The 20611-nt window shown below is 34.2% G+C and overlaps 2 protein-coding genes and 1 long non-coding RNA gene across 3 annotated transcripts; 1 reads left to right on the top strand and 2 right to left on the bottom strand.

Moving 5' to 3' along the window:
- Positions 1 to 4753: 4753 nt before the first annotated feature.
- On the bottom strand, positions 4754 to 6772 carry LOC132714503 (uncharacterized). The gene is made up of 2 exons (XR_009623561.1): positions 5717 to 6772; positions 4754 to 5620 (listed from the first exon to the last, which is right to left on the bottom strand). It is a non-coding gene; the product is annotated as an uncharacterized LOC132714503 (long non-coding RNA).
- Positions 6773 to 11441: 4669 nt separating this feature from the next.
- Positions 11442 to 14351, top strand: LOC132714504 (uncharacterized). Its single transcript, XM_060697399.1, has 2 exons — positions 11442 to 11796; positions 12110 to 14351. The coding sequence occupies exon 2, from the start codon at positions 12116 to 12118 to the stop codon at positions 12926 to 12928; it is 813 nt and encodes a 270-aa protein (XP_060553382.1). The 5' UTR covers positions 11442 to 11796; positions 12110 to 12115; the 3' UTR covers positions 12929 to 14351.
- Positions 14352 to 16744: 2393 nt separating this feature from the next.
- LOC132714505 (mucin-2-like) lies at positions 16745 to 20164 on the bottom strand. Its single transcript, XM_060697401.1, has 3 exons — positions 20002 to 20164; positions 17699 to 19302; positions 16745 to 17032 (listed from the first exon to the last, which is right to left on the bottom strand). Exons 2-3 carry the CDS (start codon positions 19265 to 19267, stop codon positions 16865 to 16867), a joined length of 1737 nt encoding a protein of 578 aa, XP_060553384.1. The 5' UTR covers positions 19268 to 19302; positions 20002 to 20164; the 3' UTR covers positions 16745 to 16864.
- Between the last annotated feature and the right edge of the window lie 447 nt (positions 20165 to 20611).

Genomic DNA, 20611 nt, shown 5'->3' on the forward strand with positions numbered 1-20611 from the left:
TTAAAACTTACTAACTATGGCTTGTAATTCATTTAAAAGATTAACATTCTTCCTACTTTTTTTTGCATCTTTAGTTTTTAAACAGCCAAATATAGGTAAGTGCCAAATATCTTGGGTCTATTCTAAATAAAAAACTATTTTATTCTGAAAATTCTTATTTTTTTATAAAAGAATTTCTCAGAATCATTTCAACTACAAGAATCATTTTAACTACATGTTTAAGATTTTTTTTAAAAAAGCACACTTAAAGTGTTTTTATCGTCTGATTATAAAGTTCTTAAAGATTTTGTAAAATATTAACAATTTTCTATTATTTATGGTTGTTATTTTACCATTCTAAGGCATGTTCTGTTCTGATGATAAAAAAACACAACAACAAACAATAAAATATAGATGCCAAGTCTCATATGTATTTTATTTTGTTACTTATTTTCAACAAAATCTGAGTTATAACTACAAAGAAAATTGAAAAATCTATACCATGCATTTTTGGATACTGATGGTTGATTATGAGTATAACTGATATAATTTATAATCTCATTTTTAGCATAAATAGCAACCAACATTGTTCATTGAGGGCATGGAAATTGTCCAACGTTAAAGTCCATGAAGAGAATGGACATTGTCCATGGATAACAACTGTTTAAACTCACAAAATCACATACAAATTTGCAACTTGATATTGCATCGCCTTGCATATACTTTGATGTTACATCATGTTCCTTCCACAAAGCATTATGAGTTGTGAATCATTTAAGCATTACAAGTTTTGAAATTGTGAAATAAAATTGATATTTAACTGTTTTGCAACATTGAAATACATGTATGAGAATTTACAAAGGGCAATAACTAAAAAAATAAGAAGTGCAAAGAATAACAATTCTTGTGCACTGCACTGAGTCATTGAATGAAGCATGCATACAAAGTTTGGTGTCAATCTGACCGATAGTGAGTTATGCTCCAGACAAGCCTAAGGGGACGCCGAAATTAACAAAGGGCAACAACTCAAAAATCATTAAGTGCAGAGTACAAGTTCTAGTGCACTGCACTTCTCAATGAGATACATCATCCTATGAAGTTTCAAGTCAATAGCTTTTAAAGAGTAGGAGAATTGGCCCGGACATTTTAATTAATTATGAAAATTTACAAAAGGCAATAACTCAAAAATCATGAAATACAGAGTACCAGTTTTAGTGTGCAGCACTTTTTCTTAATGAGATCTATCGTCCGACGAAGTTTCAAGTCCATAGCTTTTATATTTAGGAGAAATGGCCTGGACAAAGGGCAATAACTCTAAAAATAGGAAGTGCAGAGCAATGATTCTTGTGCACTGCACTTTGAGTCAAGCATAAAAGAAGCAAGCATACCAAGTTTGGAGTCAATCCAACCTATAATGAGTAAGATATTCTTACCGGACAAGCCTTAAACGGGATTCTGCCGACAAAAGTACCCCCTATATGTCCACTTTTTCAAGGTGACAGAAAAATCAGTTATTTGACCTGTTACTTATAAATATAATTATGTAAATTATTGAAATTTTCTCCCTTGTTTATGCCGTGATATCAACACACACTGCAACATTTTCCATTGAACCATCCCATCTCCTACAAGTATATACAGAAGAATTGGTTAACATATGTTAGATACATAAAAATGTAAATCCACCAATTGGAGAATAAAAAAAGAGTACAAATGGCCTAAATTAGACAAATTATGAAAATTACAAGACCTGTCAATGAACAGCACACTCTTATTTTACTCAGTGCTGAGTAGTATGATAAATGCAAAGTAAAAAGGGGGCATAATTCTGCAAGCGCTTGGCAGAATTACATGCCCTTGATTGTGCTTGTTTGTTTGTTACGGGTTTTACGTCACACCGACACAGTTTAGGTCATATGGCGACTTTCCAGCTTTACTGGTGGATACCTGACATGAAAAGATTCAGATTTCCTGCCAGGAATCGAACCTACAGTGTTGAGAGACAAGTGGTTTAAAGTAAACAACCTTAACCACTCAGCCACAGACACTCCTACATGCCCTTGATAGTAAACAAGTCCTTCAAGTTTGTAGTGAATATGCACGATGCTTTTTTATGAAAATAAGGAAAATGTCTTAAACTAAAAGGGAGATAATTAAAAAAACAATTCTGTCAAGGTTATTTGCCCATTAGAAATGTATGCCAATTGGATACTGAACTAGTATGTCGTAAGGTTAAAGTAAATATATATACGATAATAGCTTCTGTGGAAAAAAGGAGCATAACTGAGCAAAAAATTAAAAACAGATAATGAAAGAACTAATGAAATCGAGCTGTATATTAAATGGACTTGCAGATCTTTCAATCTTATTATTTTAGGGAAAATTTCAAAATAATTATACTGACTGAATTGTGAACAGTGATAAGACAATTTTTGTTGATATCACTATAAAATCTATTAACTTCATTTCTTCCCCTCTGCTTTTATCATGGCTTGGGACATGCTAGTTATTAAAACTAGGCAGCATTGGAAGAAGTGTAGTCATAGTATACGTCGAACCGTTATAAACGCGCGACTGAATGGACGTTTTGTTTTTATTTTTGTATTATTATTTTTAAAACGTGCTACACTTCTCCCACCATTCAGTTAACGAATCTTGTGACGTTGTTGGTATGTGATTTATTATTATTATTATTTTTATTATTATTATTTTTATTATTATTACTTTTATAAAAAAAAAATTATTATTACTTTTATAATTTAATTTTTTTTTATTATTACTTTTATGTTATTATTATTATTAATATAATAATTTGTTTATTATTATAATTATTATTACTTTTAGGCAATTATTATTTTTATAATAATATAGCTTTTATGTTTTTGATATGTTTTCTTTTTATTGTTTCTTTTATTACATATAGCATCTATTATTATTTTTCATGGCAATTTATACCATTTTTTATTACTGTCACATTGATTGAAATTAAAGTTTAAAAAAAAAATTTACATTTCATACCCAGAATATACTTTTACACAACGTACATATAGCTCTTTAAGAGCTGACCAGAAACATTTTTAATTTTATACCCTTTTTTGATACACATTTTTCAAGCACATTTTTGTAACACATTTTTCAAGCACATTTTTGTAACACATTCTTTTTACATACCGGTATATTTATAAAATTCTTTATACCATTTTTTATTACTGCCACATACTGTATTTGCACCTTATAAAGACCATTCATAGCATATCATACCAATCACAACATATGTTTTAACCCTTTGACCATCTTTGCGTTTAAAATTTCTAACTATAAAGAAATCGCATAAAGTCGCACGATGAGCTCAGAACCCAAAATTAGTATGTGTTGTACCAACATCAAAAATGCACACTTTTAAACTAATACCCTTTTTTTAAATTATAATTTAATATCGATATTTTTTACCACACAATTCATATCATCTTTTGATTTCATGGGGAATATTATGGAGCATACTCTATACAGCCGACCAGAAACAACTTTTATACATATTCTTTATTCACACAAGTACTTTCATACAAATTTTTTTATACAGTTTTCTGTAAACCGATTTTTTTTATTTTTTATAAAAAAACCTTTGACATGTTTAACAGGATTTTTCCTGTTTACCCTTTTTGAAGCAGCCAACCAGAAACCAGATACATAATACTCTTTTTATTAAACCCTGTTCATATAAATTATTATTACAAATTATTTTAATACACACTTTTTTTTTCAAATCTATAAAAAACACATTTGACAAGTTTAGCTGAAATTCTCCTGTTTGAGAAACAGCCAACCAGAAACCAGATACAATTTAATACCCTTTTATAATACCCTTTTTATACAAATTATTCATACAAATTATTTTGATACACAAGTTTTTTTTTTACAAATCCATAAAGAACAAAAAATCCACGAAAATTCCGTATTGCCTAGTCAGGCACGAAACGAAAATATTTGTGCCGGGTGGGGACAAAACGAAATATTTGTATCGGAGGGAGAAAATACATACAATTTATAAGTAAATGACAAAACAATTTATGATGTAAAGTAAGGATATGAAGGCAAAAGTCTAGAAAATTCCGCATCGCCACTTCATACACAAAATGAAAATATTTGTGTGTGTTTGCTTACCAAAAGATATTTACCAATTACAGTCATGATCCACAGGCCACTTCCATACTATGAAACTCCATATCCCTCAGCACTAAAATATATAAAACACAGAAATAATTATTATACACATTTTTATACACATTTTCATACACAATTCAATACACATTTTTTTGAAACGCATTATTCTACATATCTCTAAATGGCGATCTCAATTATACTGTGGCTGAGAGACCAGATTTTTTTATACCTTTTTATTATATCCATTTTTTATACATGTTTTTAAGTTGAGAGTACGGACCCGCAGCCAATTATACTGTGGCTGAGAGACCAGATTTTTTTATACCTTTTTATGATATCCATTTTTTAAACATGTTTTTAAGTTGAGAGTACGGACCCGCAGCCAATTATGCTGTGGCTGAGAGACCAGATTTTTTTATACCTTTTTATGATATCCATTTTTTAAACATGTTTTAAAGTTGAGAGTACGGACCCGCAGCCAATTATGCTGTGGCTGAGAGACCAGATTTTTTTATACCTTTTTATGATATCCATTTTTTATACATGTTTTAAAGTTGAGAGTACGGACCCGCAGCCAATTATACTGTGGCTGAGAGACCAGATTTTCTTATACCTTTTTATGATATCCATTTTTTATACATGTTTTAAAGTTGAGAGTACGGACCCGCAGCCAATTATACTGTGGCTGAGAGACCAGATTTTCTTATACCTTTTTATGATATCCATTTTTTATACATGTTTTAAAGTTGAGAGTACGGACCCGCAGCCAATTATGCTGTGGCTGAGAGACCAGATTTTTTTATACCTTTTTATGATATCCATTTTTAATACATGTTTTAAAGTTGAGAGTACGGACCCGCAGCCAATTATGCTGTGGCTGAGAGACCAGATTTTTTTAACCCCTTTTTATGATATCCATTTTTTATACATGTTTTAAAGTTGAGAATACGGACCCGCAGCCAATTATACTGTGGCTGAGAGACCAGATTTTCTTATACCTTTTTATGATATCCATTTTTTATACATGTTTTAAAGTTGAGAGTATGGACCCGCAGCCAATTATACTGTGGCTGAGAGACCAGATTTTTTTATACCTTTTTTATGCTATACATTTTTTATACATGTTTTAAAGTTGAGAGTACGGACTCGCAGCCAATTATACTGTGGCTGAGAGACCAGATTTTTTTATACCTTTTTATGATATCCATTTTTTATACATGTTTTAAAGTTGAGAGTACGGACCCGCAGCCAATTATACTGTGGCTGAGAGACCAGATTTTTTTTATACCTTTTTATGATATCCATTTTTTATACATGTTTTAAAGTTGAGAGTACGGACCCGCAGCCAATTATACTGTGGCTGAGAGACCAGATTTTCTTATACCTTTTTATGATATCCATTTTTTATACATGTTTTAAAGTTGAGAGTACGGACCCGCAGCCAATTATACTGTGGCTGAGAGACCAGATTTTCTTATACCTTTTTATGATATCCATTTTTTATACATGTTTTAAAGTTGAGCGTACGGACCCGCAGCCAATTATACTGTGGCTTAGAGACCAGATTTTCTTATACCTTTTTATGATATCCATTTTTTATACATTTTTTACGTTGAGAGTAGTGAACCCCCAGCCAATTATACTGTGGCTGAGAGACACGATTTTTTTTTTTACCTTTTTATAAATGTTTTAAAGTTGAGAGTACGGACCCGCAGCCAATTATACTATGGCTGAGAGACCAGATTTTTTTATACATTTTTATGATACCCATTTTTTTACACGTTTTTACGTTGAGAGTACAGACCCCCGGCCAACCTGTGGCAGAGAGACCAGATTTTTATACCTTTTTATGATACCCATTTCTATACACATTTTTACACACATATTTTTTGAAACTCTTTATTTTACATATTAAAAAAACATTCTTTGACATGTTAAACAGGATTTCTCCTGTTTTTCCTGAGGCTGGGAGACCAGAAACATTTTAATACCCTTTTATGATACCCATTTCATACAAATTATTCATACACATTTTTTTGCATATCTATAAAAAACCTTTGACAATTATGTTTAATAGAATTTCTTCTATAGAATTACCACTTTTTTCCACTCGTACTAGAAACCGTCGACTAGAAACAATTTTTATACCAATTTTTATATACAATTTTTATACCAATTTTTAAACTAATCTTTATACCATTTTTAAAACACATTTTCATACACAGTCTTATACACATTTTTTAAAACTCATTGTTTTACATCTTTGACATGTTTACAGTTAAACTATATATTGTTTGCGATTTTTTCCACTCCTTTTTTTGCATTTAATACCCATTATGCATTTAATACCCATAGTGCAACATAGATATCACGAGCCGACCAGAAACATTTTTATATCCATTTTTTATACCAATTTTCATACCAATTTTTTATACACATTTTTTTAAATATACATCCTTTTACATATTTATAAATTAACCTGTTTGACATGCACAGAATAAATGTATTAATAATCAGAATGCGGCGGGAGAGTTTGTCAATAAACAATAAAAAAATAAACAAAAAACGCCCGTATGTTATATCGCGCGTCGCGCGCGCTGGTCAATCGAGATCGTCAAATTCAACATCAACCATATTTTCATCAACAGTACGATAACTAGCAAGTCATGGGGGGGGGGGGGGGGGGGGGGGGGGGGGGGGGGGGGGGGGGGGGGGGGGTAATAAAACGGCCAGGTGTCTCAATTATCAGGAGCAATTATGTATACAAATCATCAAAAATGAAAAATAAACAGGCATATAATAAAGGCATTCAATACATAGGCTAATGAACAATAAAGTTGTAAAATATCAACACACCTGCACGCCATTTCTTCCATCTTCGCCGTGCAACTCTCCCTCCTAAACAGGTTCTTCTTCTTTTTCTTCTTATTTTCTTTTTCTTCTTCTTTTCTTCTTCTTCTTCTTCTTCTTCTTCCAGTACTGTACATATCTGAAAAAATCAAATGAAAAAAATAAAGTTGTAAAATATTAAACACACATAGAGAACGTCCATCTTCGCCCTGCGACGTTCCCTCTTAAACTGGTTTTTTCTGTGCTCAAATGATCCACGTGACCTGTAATGTGTTAAGCGGGAAAATTGTCCGGCTTTTTTTTCGCCGTACTTCGTTCATTATATTGAAACAACAACAGATTAACTAAGTGTTCCTTTGTTAATATAAACATGTTGGGGTCGCAACTTTTCGCCCTTTCCGCCAGTCTTCGGACACAATAGAACGGATACGGTATTTTGGTCTAACCTACAAATCGCAACTACTCGGCCTTTTCTCGTCAATCTATCGATAAGGACAACAGTTACGAGACGAAACAGAAAGTAGACAAATTTTGCACATTCATAATGACAGCGAAAAACAAAGCTGCTTGAACAGCGCACAGGATGATTCTATAATTTCACTGTACATTTAACATATAAAGAGTATTCACTTCAATATACGTATCTCTTGTACGGAGATTGACTAAAAAATTACCACTTCTCTCGGTTCAAATTTCATGTACATTTATTTACAAAAGTGTTTTTGTAAAAAAATCATATATAAAATTATCATATGTAGCATACATTGTGAACTTATCGATCTTATAGTGAATTTATTTGTACGTTACATGTAAATATTGTTCTTTTACAACATAAAACGTATTTGTCTAAATACATAGAAAATAAATGACACGTACCTTCTTGTTGTTTACCTTCCTCCATCTTGGATGGAAGCACCGTATCACGGAAAATCTGCCCCGTTTCACGTACCCGACAGTGTTTCATGAACCAAGCATATAAGCAACATAACATCTGATGCAAGACCTCGGCGCCGGAGTTACTGCTTGAAAAGTCTTTAAGCAAACTCACAAAAGTATTATATTTTTATAGTGTAAAAGAACAAGTTCTTACAACTTAATTGTTGTGTATCTATCAATATTATGGACAGTCTGTACAAGGTCATGCTACTACATGATCCAAAATATTGCTCATGAGCTGTAAGCGCGGATAAAATCTTTTATAGTCGCGAACATTTTCTTTTATCATATCTGATCTAACAACCATTTGGAGAAGTGGCGACCGTAAAGTCGCTCGCTAGTTAGCATCAAGAGGATTGATCGGTTGTACTCGTTTGCACCCCCCCCCCCAACACCACCATTTCCACTACTCTCAGGAGCATGTGTTTTGTCTCATACAGTGGTTCCAGCTTTCTTATGTTAAGTAAAAAAGCATCGTGCATATTCACTACCAAACTTGAATGAACTTTTCGTTAACTCTCACCCATTCAAGGAGCGAATGTAGGAGTGTTTGTCGACATATGAGTGGTTAGTTGCATTTTTGACTTTAAACCACCTCGGTCTCACTCAACACAACGTGCTAGGCTTCCGATTACTCGGCTTCTTGATCGTTCTGTTCTTATATCTTTATAATGTAATTCTCATCTTACAAAGTTTGTAATCCCATTTTTGATTGATATACTTCATTGTATTTGACTTCCATATACCGGACAGGCATTGCTTAAAAGCTGCAAGCCCGTTTTTATAAAAAAGCACTACTAGAATATCATAAACCAAATACGAATTGTATATAAGAATTAAAACAGGGAAACCCAACACACCTCAAAAGTACGAAAAAACGAATGTAGAAAAAAACTGGTTCATGCGTCCCTTTTGTATTTTCAATTATCTATATATAATACTCATTCTATACTATTATTTTCTGTTTATTCTAGTTGGTATATTTATTACTTTACCGAAAAACATGTCGATAAAATACAAAGAAAAAATATCTTAAACTAAGGCCCCTTGAAAGCATGTACACTATTACGCGTGTATGTCTCGTGCCTTGCCTATAAATAACGTTATAGGCTTTGTGATTTTGTTAATGAAGTTTTAATTTGCACGGAAATCATCGAAGAGTGCTAGTTGTACCTACAATCATTTTCTCTATATAGCTAATGTAATTATAATGGTTATTTTTCACCTAATTCAGAACATTACTTCAATTTAGTAGTAGCTTGTAATTCCAAGACAGCATTCTATTATAACCTACTCTCTATTCAAAATGTTTTATCGTAATGAGAATCGACCTACAGCGATACACGAGTTACTACACGATTAATTAATTAGGTATATATCGTTCACATCTGAACAACGTTTGTGGGACATACACCGAATGTATAATAGAAGCTTCATGAATGGACCGGTCCAAGTTCAAGCTCGGGGAAGGCTATTTATACTGTTGAGAATTGTACACTGAATTTCTTTCTTTCTCGTATGCGTGTCGGCGGGGTGATTAGGTATTTAAGTCTTTCTTTCAATTTTGGTGCATGAATCTAACCTCATCAGGTTAATCGTTGTTTTTCTTTTTTTCCCACTTTTAATCGTCTGCGTTTGTTTCTCTAGCCGCCCACTTGATGGCGCTGTTCTCCCAAAAGCCTCGCACAAATGTCTGTCTATATGGGTATATATTTATCGACATATATATATATTATTGTTATTCTAGAAACTTATCTTACTCAATTTGACGAGATTGAATTATCTATCTACATTTCTATATGTTTCCTGAGTTGAATCACATTTTCTATATATATAACGAGAGTTCTTTTAATGGCAATCGGTATTGCTACCTATATCTATATAATATGGTACGTGAGTTATGAAAGCGAACGCATTTTCCAAAACCAGTATGATTAAGCGCTGTCAACGCCTATGATTATTTCCGTGGGTTAAATCGCTATGTTTGTTGATTTTCAAATGAGCGTTTTCTATATATTGAAAATGAATTTTTAATAATGTCGTGTATCTCTTATGTATCCGTATATATTGCTATCGTATATGAATGTAATGTAAATATGATCTGGCCTTCTACACGATGCATTGGAATCGATTATTATCCATACATAGATTAAAGACTCTGGCTCAGCACACTTTAATAGATTTTATTATACATCTACATATGGTTGGCCTTAGTGGGGACAAGGGAAGCGATTAATTAATCTTTATATCGCATTTTATTCGAGATGTGTATTTTATTATATAATACAAAACCAAGATCAGTAAAATAAAGTTGTCCAAAATTTGAATTTTATACGTGATTTTTTATAGTTTCATAAAATAGCAATAATTTAACACAATATGATATAATAATATATAATATAAAAGTACTGATATACTACTGGTGTACTGTAAGCAACTGCAAGAAAATGCTCATTAATATTCCCCGACATTCTAAAATTTATGTGTTTTTTGTGTTATTTTTTCTTCATCCGGTTCTATGAACGTAAATCTCGTGTGTTCCTATGAAATGGCGGATGTGACATGGCGAGATTTGTAGCAGATTTTCTCCGTTGATTGATTCGGAATTGATCGAGAAACACCCTCGAAGGAGTTAGCCAATTTACTGAAATGTGTTTCTTATTGGGCGATTGAGGTATGTTAACAAAGTGGCTTTGTCGAAAGTGAACAGATTTTCTGTCTTAAGAAAATCGACACAAACGTCATAATTTCTGCACGATTTATTTGATAAAAAAAAGATTTTCATGTTGACTAAAAGTAATACATTTATTAAAGTGTTGTCCACAACAGCTTTATCAAAAATGTCCCTTATTTCATGTTATTTACACTATTGTCGTGTGCTATATACATGTTTAATATAGAATAATTGCTAACTTTAAGAATTATACTCCCAAAAATAAAGTATGGTCATTCACAGTAATTGATGTGCACAGTTCAGCCATTTCTACAGCCAGCAGTCATTCAACGCTAAACGCCAAAATAATAACACCCACTTACTCCTTTATGTTTTTCACATCATATATAACCCATGCAGAACCTGTCTGGAGACTAACCAGTGTGTTTTCTATATAGATGTTGAATTATTTTGGAAAGATGTTACTGCACTATAGAGGACCGACCGCTCTATAGAGGGTTGCTATACTTATGGCCGTTCTATAAAGGGTCGCTCTACGTAGGACCGCTCTGTAGAGATTGCTAGGTACTTGAAATGTTATCTTTATAAGCACCTTTTATACATTTTCGTATAAACAATACTAAACTAAACTAAAATTAAACTAAACAATACTAAAAGGGAATTTTACATCAATTTGCTTCGTTTTATGAAATCACCTTTCTTTTGGTCGTTGCTAAAACTCATTTTACATACATGTATTCATTTAAGATCGATAGCGGAACAAGTTCTCGCAATTTATATTAGTCACTTTCGAGTCCGCTTCGTGGAACCAATCAGTACTGGTGTCATATGTAAAAAACATTGTCGTGACCCAATTAGGGTTCGAACCCATGATTCCTGTGTTGAGAGGTAGACACCATAACCACCAGGTCACCGCTCCCCCTAAAAACTCATTGCAATATATATTCAAATGTTCATTTTGACATCTAATACACACCAGCACATATCCATTTAGGTCTTTAAAGTATAATCCGAATTAGGATTATCCCGATTAAGCACTTCGTAATGTTACGTTTAACTCAACTTTTACACTTTATATTGTGACATTTCTATTACAACGGTGAAATAAAGAAATAGGATTTTAACTAAAAATATATAGATCTATCTACTTTATTTAGTTAAAAGTTTGCATAATAATCGCAGGGATTGGAAAATTGGTAAATTATTATGTTGAATGTTGAATATAATTTATTGACAATGCACATTAATTTGCGAAGCGTTCTTATGAGCAAATTTCTGTCCTTAGCTTAGATATAACATTCTATTTCATCATTTTTAAAAAATATTTTTCTAAATGTTATTAAAACATTATCTTTAACAATGTCACAGTATATTTTATATGTCCTGTGGTAAGCAATGAAATGTTTTACTTTTTTTCTATTGAATGTTGCACTTATCTTTTTATTTCACTATTCATACATAAAATGTGTTGTTTTTTTTAAATGAAGACCTTGATTATTTATAATACAGCTTGATATGGAGGACGAAGTTTTTGAGACCAATGGCGTTCATCCAGTTGACGACTTATATTGCAGCAGAAATCAATCTTCTACCAGCAGACGAGAAAATGATTCTGACGAAATGATACAGCCGAAAATTCGTGCAAAGTCAGCTCGCGAGCTGGTAAAAAACCAAGAGCATCTAATAGACTTACTACAATCTATGAAATCAGATATATCAAAAATGGACAGGGAGGCGAGTAGAATAAAAGAGGACATAGTAAGGTCAACGCAACTCTTTCATGTGATGGTAAAGATGAAAAAGGCACACCATTTGCAGAATGTATCCGGCGGATACAATATCAGTTATTCGTTGCCAAGGGAAATATACCATCGTTATAAAAGCACGAGCCGAGATTTAAATATACGTTATTTAGATCAGCTTTCTACATACAGACCGAACAGTTGCAGACGATCAAGTTTGTCGAGTGCTAGCTCCCGAGATTATTCAGGATATCAAGGCCTGAGACACTCGGCCAGTCTGCCAAACACAATGAAAGCAGGTCTGACAAGTCAAAATTCAAATTCATCAGACGACAGTAGTTACTCCGGAAATTCTGCAACTGAAAGTGAAATAGACTCTGCCAAAACAACACAGCTCTCAGTTACCGGAAGTACGCGCAGCGTTTCGGAAGATTCAGACACTGAGGATAACGCCGGAAGTAGCACTGAATCAGCGAGTACACACGGTCCTACCGAGACAGAACTAAGCCGAAGACGATCTAGCTATTTCTTCGCGACAAGACGTTTAAGTCCTGCGCCTGTTCTATCTGATGAAGTAGACTTGTGAAACATTCCAAGGTCCTTGAAGACAATATCTATAATCATTTGTGTTGGATTAATTATTCCATTTGGTTCAATCGTTGTGTAAGACTTTGTTTTCATTACCCTGCGTTCGGTCAAAATAAGACAGAACACGTAGCATTCTGTGTTTTTGATCAACCCGGCGTGCATGAGGCCAATGTATTTGACTTGACACGAGACCAATATATTTGACAGAATATCTGACCAATTATGAAGCCAATGTATCTGACCGATCAATGGGTCATAATGATCTAACTGGACACTTATGAATATGTTTCAAAAGAACGTGGTCATGCAATGACATGGCCAGTATATTTGACCGATCACGAGGGCAGCACATCTGATATAATTATCACTTAGCCAATATATCTGACCGATCATGAGACCAGTATTTCTGACATACCACGAGGCCAATATCGATCACGAGTAAACCTGACATATCAGGAGGCCAATATACAATTATTGTATAAATGTACAAATGTATAGTAATTTTATTAAAATATTATTCCTGAAAATTAGCGTGTCTTTGTGCAACTTGTAATAAAATGTGTTCGTGTGGTTTGTCCTAGAATTATATCCACATAAAAACTTATATTCCATTTATAAAAATTAAAACGTAAGATCTTGAAGTTACAATTGAAGAATTAAAAGTCTCAATTCGCAAATGTGATTTTTGTTGATCAATTTTAAACCATTATAATGTCACAGCGTTTACAGTTTGTTTAATATTGATTAAACATGATTTTTGATTTTTGTTTCATTTTTATTGGGATTAAGAGCGCACCAACACAGTAAGGGTCATATGGCAGCTGTACTAGAAGGGGAAGCCCACAAGTGCCCCAATATGCATTATTTCATATAAGCAGGTCCCAAAGTAGAACAACCGACGTTCCGTAAGCTAGCAGGATAGCTTTTGCATATGAAAGAATTCAAAATCCCTGGCGGGCATCGAATCCACAGCTGTAAGGGGCAAGTGATTTGAAGTTATGACCATGACACCAAAGTTCACGTTTAGCTTGTCTCGACCTTGATTACGAAAGAAGATACAGTCAAACTTGCACGAGGTCACCCTTATTAAAGGTCTCACAAAGCAACATTACATTTAAACCACCTAAGTAACCAGTGTATATATTTAAACAAGAGCTGTCCGTAAGACAGCGCGCTCGACTTTTTTATTGCTTGCCAATAAAAAAAGTTTTTGCAGTAAAAGGCAATACAAGAATCTCTGTATTTTTAAAGTGAACTAGTTGTTTGATACCCTTGAATATTACAGCAATGTTTATATGACATAATTTATGGTAAAGTGAACAAGTGGATAGGAATGAATTTTTTTAGATTTTTTAAGTTTTTTAGTGCTTGCCTATAATACAAAACATTGACAGTTAAGGGCCATAATTCAAATAAAATCTTTGACAGAATTACCTTCTCCTGGACATGTTTGGGAATCATGATTGTAAACAAGTATTCCAACTTTCAAATTAATATCTCAAACAGTTCAGTCAAAAAGTGGACTGGTACTAAAAACTTAACCAAGATTCTAAGTCGATAAAAGGCCTTAATTTTTAAAACAAATCCTTGACAGAGTTACCTTCTCTTGCGTACAGATGGGGGTAATGATGTGAAATAGCATTAAAAGTTTCAAAGCAATATCTCAAAGGGTTAAGGCAATAAGTGGATTTTACCCATATTCAATGTATTTTCTAAGTCAAAAAGGGGCATAATTCTGTCAAAAACCTTGACAGAGTTATGTCCTCTTGTCTGTTGATGAAGGTCGTGATGGTAAACAAGTATGGTCAGTTTCAAAAGCAATACCTCCAATGGTTTTGAAATAAAGTGAGGTGGTACAAAAAACTTAACCAAGCTCAATACACTTTCTAAGTCAAAAAAGGGCCATAATTCTGTCAAAAACCTTGACAGAGTTATGTACTCTTGTCTGTAGATGGAGGTTATGATGGTGAACAAGTATGGTAAGTTTCAAAGCCATACTTGTAATACTTCTGAAATAAAGTGGGGTGGTACGAAAAACTTAACCAAGGTGTGACGCCAACGCCGACGCCAACGCCGACGCCGACGCCGGGGCGAGTAGGATAGCTCCCCTTTTCATAGAAAAGTCGAGCTAAAAACTAAAACTATCGCTGAATGCGATTCATACCCCCCACCAATGTCCTTGGTGGTGAAGGGAATTACTTTAGTGGCACAAGTACATATACATAAAAAGAAATTATCTCTGGTGAAAAAAAAGAAAAATTGTACAGGTAATAGTATAAATATATATTGTCAAATGATGTTCGAATAAGTTACAAATAACCTTTTATTTTTCCAATGAACTAAACATTTTCAAAGTCAATTTTTGACCTTCAAGTGTGGCCTTGACTTTAAGCTGGCACGAGGGTAAGATGGGTTCTGCACATTACACAGTTGGGGTGAACATTTCAGTAAAGTTTGAAGAAAATTCTTTCATTAGTATAAAATTTATAGAGCGGACACGACATATTGTCTAATATTTGATTGTATGTAAATTTGAAGACTTAAAAAGGGGCATAACTTTGTTAAAATGCAATACAGAGCTATGAAACTTGACCTGCATATCTTCATTGTGACACTTCATATATATTTTAAGTTTCAAGCAAATACCTTTTCCAGTTTCAGAAAATATTCAAAACATGTTAAAATTTAGGAATATTTTATAAGTCAATTTTTGACCTTCAAGTATGACCTTGACCTTAAGCCTGCAAAAGGGTGACATGGGTTCTGCACATCCCCTTTTTGAGGTGAATATTTGAGCCAAGTTTGAAGAAAATCTTTCAATTAGTGTAGGACTTACAGAGCGGACACGACATACTGTCTAATATTTGATTGTTTGAAATTTGACCTTCAATTGTGACCTTGACCTTAAGTGGACACATTAGCAACATGGGTTCTGCACATCCCCTTGTTGAGGTGAACATTTGAGCCAAGTTTGAAGAAAATCTTTCAATTAGTGTAGGACTTACAGAGCGGACACGAAATACTGTCTAATATTTGATTGTTTGATATTTGACCTTCAATTGTGACCTTGACCTTGAGCTGACACATGGGCAACATGGGTTCTGCACATCCCCTTGTTGAGGTGAACATTTGAGCCAAGTTTGAAGAAAACCCTTTAATTGGTATAGGATTTATAGAGCGGACACGAAAATGGAGACGGGCGGACCGACGGACGGACGGACGCGACAAAGCGAATCCATTATAGCCCCCCCCCCCACATTTTGTGGTGGGGGTATAAAAACCCACAAAGACAAATATTTATATACAGATAAATTGTGTCTCTAAATGAAAATAACAACAACTCTACAAGGTGTATTCTTATATTTTAGACATACCCCTTTGCAATGAACCTGTCAAGCTGTATATTTAGAAACAGTCTTTACATATTTCAAGGGATTTCAACAGCTTTAAGCCTGGGGCCTGAGGAAAACTTTGTGTACAGCCTGGCTCACCTCTAGGTAGTTGGCAGAGGTTATCAAATTTTTGTTTCAGGGGGGAAAAAAAAAGGTTCATTCATGCATTATCATAGAAAAACAAAGGTACTGGGGTGTTTTTTTTATGGAATATAACATTTTATTTAAACATTACTCATTTTATAAACACACTCTTAATATTCATTCCAATAAACCATTGTTCAGTACAATAAATATCTTTGTAATAGAATGTCCAAATTTTTACACCAAAAACATTTCGAAAGGGAAATTTGTACATAAATAGTACAAAGTAGATAATAATTTTGCTCAAAAAAAAATAAATAACCAAAAGTCTGTGAAATGTTTGATGGTCTCTCAAAATACAAGCACAAATTATTGTAAATTCAAACACACTTGTTTAGTTAAACTGTTTATAATGACATATGAAAATAAATATCCCATCGTCTTTTCTTCTTCGAGACTTACACCCAGTATTGCGTTTCCATAAGGACTGGTCTTTGGAAACTTGAACGCTGTGCTTGTTGCACGAAACTATCGTGCATCTGAAGCGGGAGTTCCGGGTAGGACTTCACTCCAGCATGGGCCCATGGATAGTTGTCCCAATAAAGTGATCCGTTCTGAAGTGATGGCTAGAAATATACAAAATTCTATATAAATGATACGTGCTTAAAAGTCTCTTTGGTGCTATATAATAGGTGATTTTGAACACAACTATTGTCACATGTAACAAAACAGCATGAGAAAAGTGTAAAAGACAATACAATTTCTCTTGATGCCAAAATCAAACTAGCAAGGCCTCACACACTTTCTATACCCAAATCTGGTGTCGATCAATCTTATATAAAACATAAAGCTAAATCGCTTACATTATAAGCAATTAATTATATTATTAGTCGTGAATGAAAACGTTAACTACTGCGCACTGAATATCGTATGCCACAGTCTTGTCTTACTGTTACGGGCGCAATGAGGTGAATTGATAACTGACACATTGACGTAATTGTAATACTATAGTAATTATATGTTCCTTACGATCACGGAATTTGAGGTTGTTATGACTGTGCGAAGATTTGTCTCCGCGAAAACGCACAACCTAAGGAAAAACGCGAAATATTGTATCTGCGAATGTTTCTGGTATACAGTACTTTTTACTGACATTTAACCAAGATAGTACTGTACAGATATCTTTCAAAATGAACAACTGTTATACATGTATTACTAAAGCATTTTCATGCCAACTGTTACCATTACAATAATTCTTTATTCAAGTTATATATTATAGTGTCATTACTAACCTGACTTTCGGTGTTAGTAGATGCCGCAGACGATCTTTCCATTTCCCCGAGAACGCTCCAACTACTTTGAAGGTCCGTCAACACGCTGTTCCCGGAAATACTCACGATACGGGACGACGGCTCTACAGACGAATTTGGTCGTATCGACGACTCTTCAACAGGTCGGATACTTGACATTTCATCAACAAGTTTCGACAGATCTTCCGGACTAGTTGGTGCGGTGCTGTGTGGGTAGGATCTAGACCCCGTCACTCCTGGATAACTGGACGTATTGTTACTTCCAATATTTGGTAAAAGTGACGTATTTTCTGACGCGTGGGTATCAGAAGAAGTTACGCTGCTAGCTAATGTATAATTTAATATTTTCGCCATTGGAAATGTAAGGTGTACATTAGGCGCTACCATACTATTGTTGTTGTCGTCCATTAGCAAGTTTTGTTTACTAAACTGTGCAATGCTACTTGGTAGACTACTTAAATTTGTACTCGTTTGCTCTGTAAGGTTGTTCAGCCCCGATGGATTTGTGGATGTCTGACACCCGCTGTAACTCTGCTCATATGACGTGGTGCACGTCTGGAATGAAGACTCTGGGTACGATGTTGAGGTCTGATTTATATCTGTTTCTGTACTGACTGTTAGACGAGTGTTAGAAATTGATGGTATGGAAGATTTTGGACTGGATGGGTAACTAGTGTATTGATAACCTTGATGGTGGTCATCGCGAAATGTTTGCGAGGTTTCACTACCAGTTTCACATTCCGTTGTAGGCGTGTTGTTATTAGGATAGAATGGTGAGCTTACTTCCGGTTCGTATGCATTGTTTTGTGAAGCTGTTTGCTCTACTACAGACCGGCGCGTGATTGGCGGGTAACGTTTCGACTGACCTGACTGGCTGTGTGACCCTGACCTTTCATAAGGAGGTGGCGGGTTAGAGGACGAGTACCAGGCCAAGTGATATGGTGAAAATGAGGCTTGAGCGCTAATATCATAGTTTCTTGACAATTCCGACAACTTCATTGACGATGGTGATTCTATCTCATTAATTGGAGATAAAGGCTTAGTTCCTAAACGACCACTACTAGACAAAGCAGTAGTAGGGGTTTGGTATGTCTTCCACTGGTTTTTGTCCCATGTATACGCATATTTTCCGGGCTTTTGTTGTATGGGTATAACATTAACATTTTTAACTTTCACAACATTATTGTGGCTTTTTGCTATTTTCTCATTGGCACTGCCTCTTAAAGGTGTAGTAGATCTCGTGGAATCTCGGACCGCGTCAAATCCGCTCCTGTTGGACCGACTGCAGCGGTAGCTACGGTGAAATGATGATCCAGAGTTATGGTCCCTGCTAATGTGTAAGGTTCTTTTATCTCTCCATTTATGCCACCAAAGACACACAGCAACGCTGGTCAGAAATATGCCGATCATTATAATAGGAATTATAAGGCCCCAACTTGGTCCATCGTTGTTCCCATTTGAATGGTTTATAGTAGTGGCAGGTGGTGGTAACGGTTTTGTAACAAACTTTGGTCTTTCAGAGGTGAACGCCCCCACTGGGTTGGTTGCCATATTCAGATACCCTTGTTTTTACATCATTTGGTCATCTGAAAAAATGGCATTAAAACAGACTAAAGAACATAATAATAATGAATAATCACTGTGGTCCTATATAATTAATTATCAAGTGATCAAAATTAATAAAACAAAAGATGAGCTGCTAATTACCCAGCAATGAGTATATCTCTGATTCTAGTTTAAATAAAACATTATAATATGTACAAAATATTTCCTGACGTAGAATATCTTTATGTTTCGCACATTTACTTACAAAGGAAAATAACTCAAAACTTGTTTGGCATGTTTACTCTTAAAGACATATAATTCTGCCAAAATTTCGGGTTTTTTTTTAACCAAAAATGAAGAAACCAAAAAGTATACAATAGATCATTATCATGCACATCTAAAATGCTGGCCAATATTAACTTATTAAGCTACTCGTATGGAAAGAAGAAACTTTAGACCATTGATCTTATTATGATGATGCTTTAAATAGCTACATTATAATTTAACTTTGACAGTACAGAGAAATGCTTGTACTTTATCAGTTTATGGGAAGAACCAAAATAAGAACAAGAAGAAAAAGAGAAGAAGAAAAAAGAAGGTGAACTGCGCAGTTCCGAGGCACGAATTGATAGTTTTTCTTATTTAAACCTCTTTTGGTTTAAACAGTGTTAAAGACAAAAGTCGTAAAAAGTAGCATATCATCGATCATAAATCATTAATCAAACAATAAGTTCACTTACCAACGGCATAGCGGAAAGGTTAAATTTATTCCAGAAATCAATTTGTTTTTCGAGGTTCTTTTAGTGATCTACGAAACATACGATTTACTATACGTTAATTAATGTTTATACATTCTGTTTTATGGTTCAAATAATGTCTAAATCCGATGAAAAAAATACAATGATGTCTATGACAATTTGTGTTCACTCAAACTCTCGTGCACATTCACAGAGGCGCGGCTTGGGGTCAAATACATTTTTATGAAAAAACGAATGCATAAAACGGAATTGTAGTAAGAACTATTACATTAAACTATATTGTCTTTCATTAATATAGATCTATGCTGAGACATCATTCTTTGTACCAGATCTATGTCATGTAATGTATATTTTGTGTACTTCGGTACAATCGCAAATTTTGGGCCGTTTCCGTCATATTTCAGCAACTATGAGCATTATTTATTCTATTTTATTTTTCTAGTGTTAGAACTTCTTATCCCTATGTAATATATATCTCTGATTAGATCTATATGAGTCGCGTCATGACAAAACCAACATAATGGGTTTGCGACCAGCATGGATCCAGACCAGCCTGCGCATCCGCGCAGTCTGATCAGGATCCATGCTGTTC

This window comes from Ruditapes philippinarum, unplaced genomic scaffold, assembly GCF_026571515.1.
Source record: "Ruditapes philippinarum isolate M1 unplaced genomic scaffold, ASM2657151v2 ctg3982_1_1_1_1, whole genome shotgun sequence".
NCBI classification, from domain to species: Eukaryota; Metazoa; Mollusca; class Bivalvia; order Venerida; family Veneridae; genus Ruditapes; species Ruditapes philippinarum.

Excerpts from the sequence above, each read along its gene's own strand:
- LOC132714504 (XM_060697399.1), top strand. The coding sequence starts at position 12,116 with ATGGAGGACGAAGTTTTTGAGACCAATGGCGTTCATCCAGTTGACGAC.
- LOC132714505 (XM_060697401.1), bottom strand. The coding sequence starts at position 19,267 with ATGGCAACCAACCCAGTGGGGGCGTTCACCTCTGAAAGACCAAAGTTT. Across the intron at positions 17,033-17,698 it reads CTACTAACACCGAAAGTCAG|CCATCACTTCAGAACGGATC; the intron begins GTTAGTAATGAC and ends GTATATTTCTAG.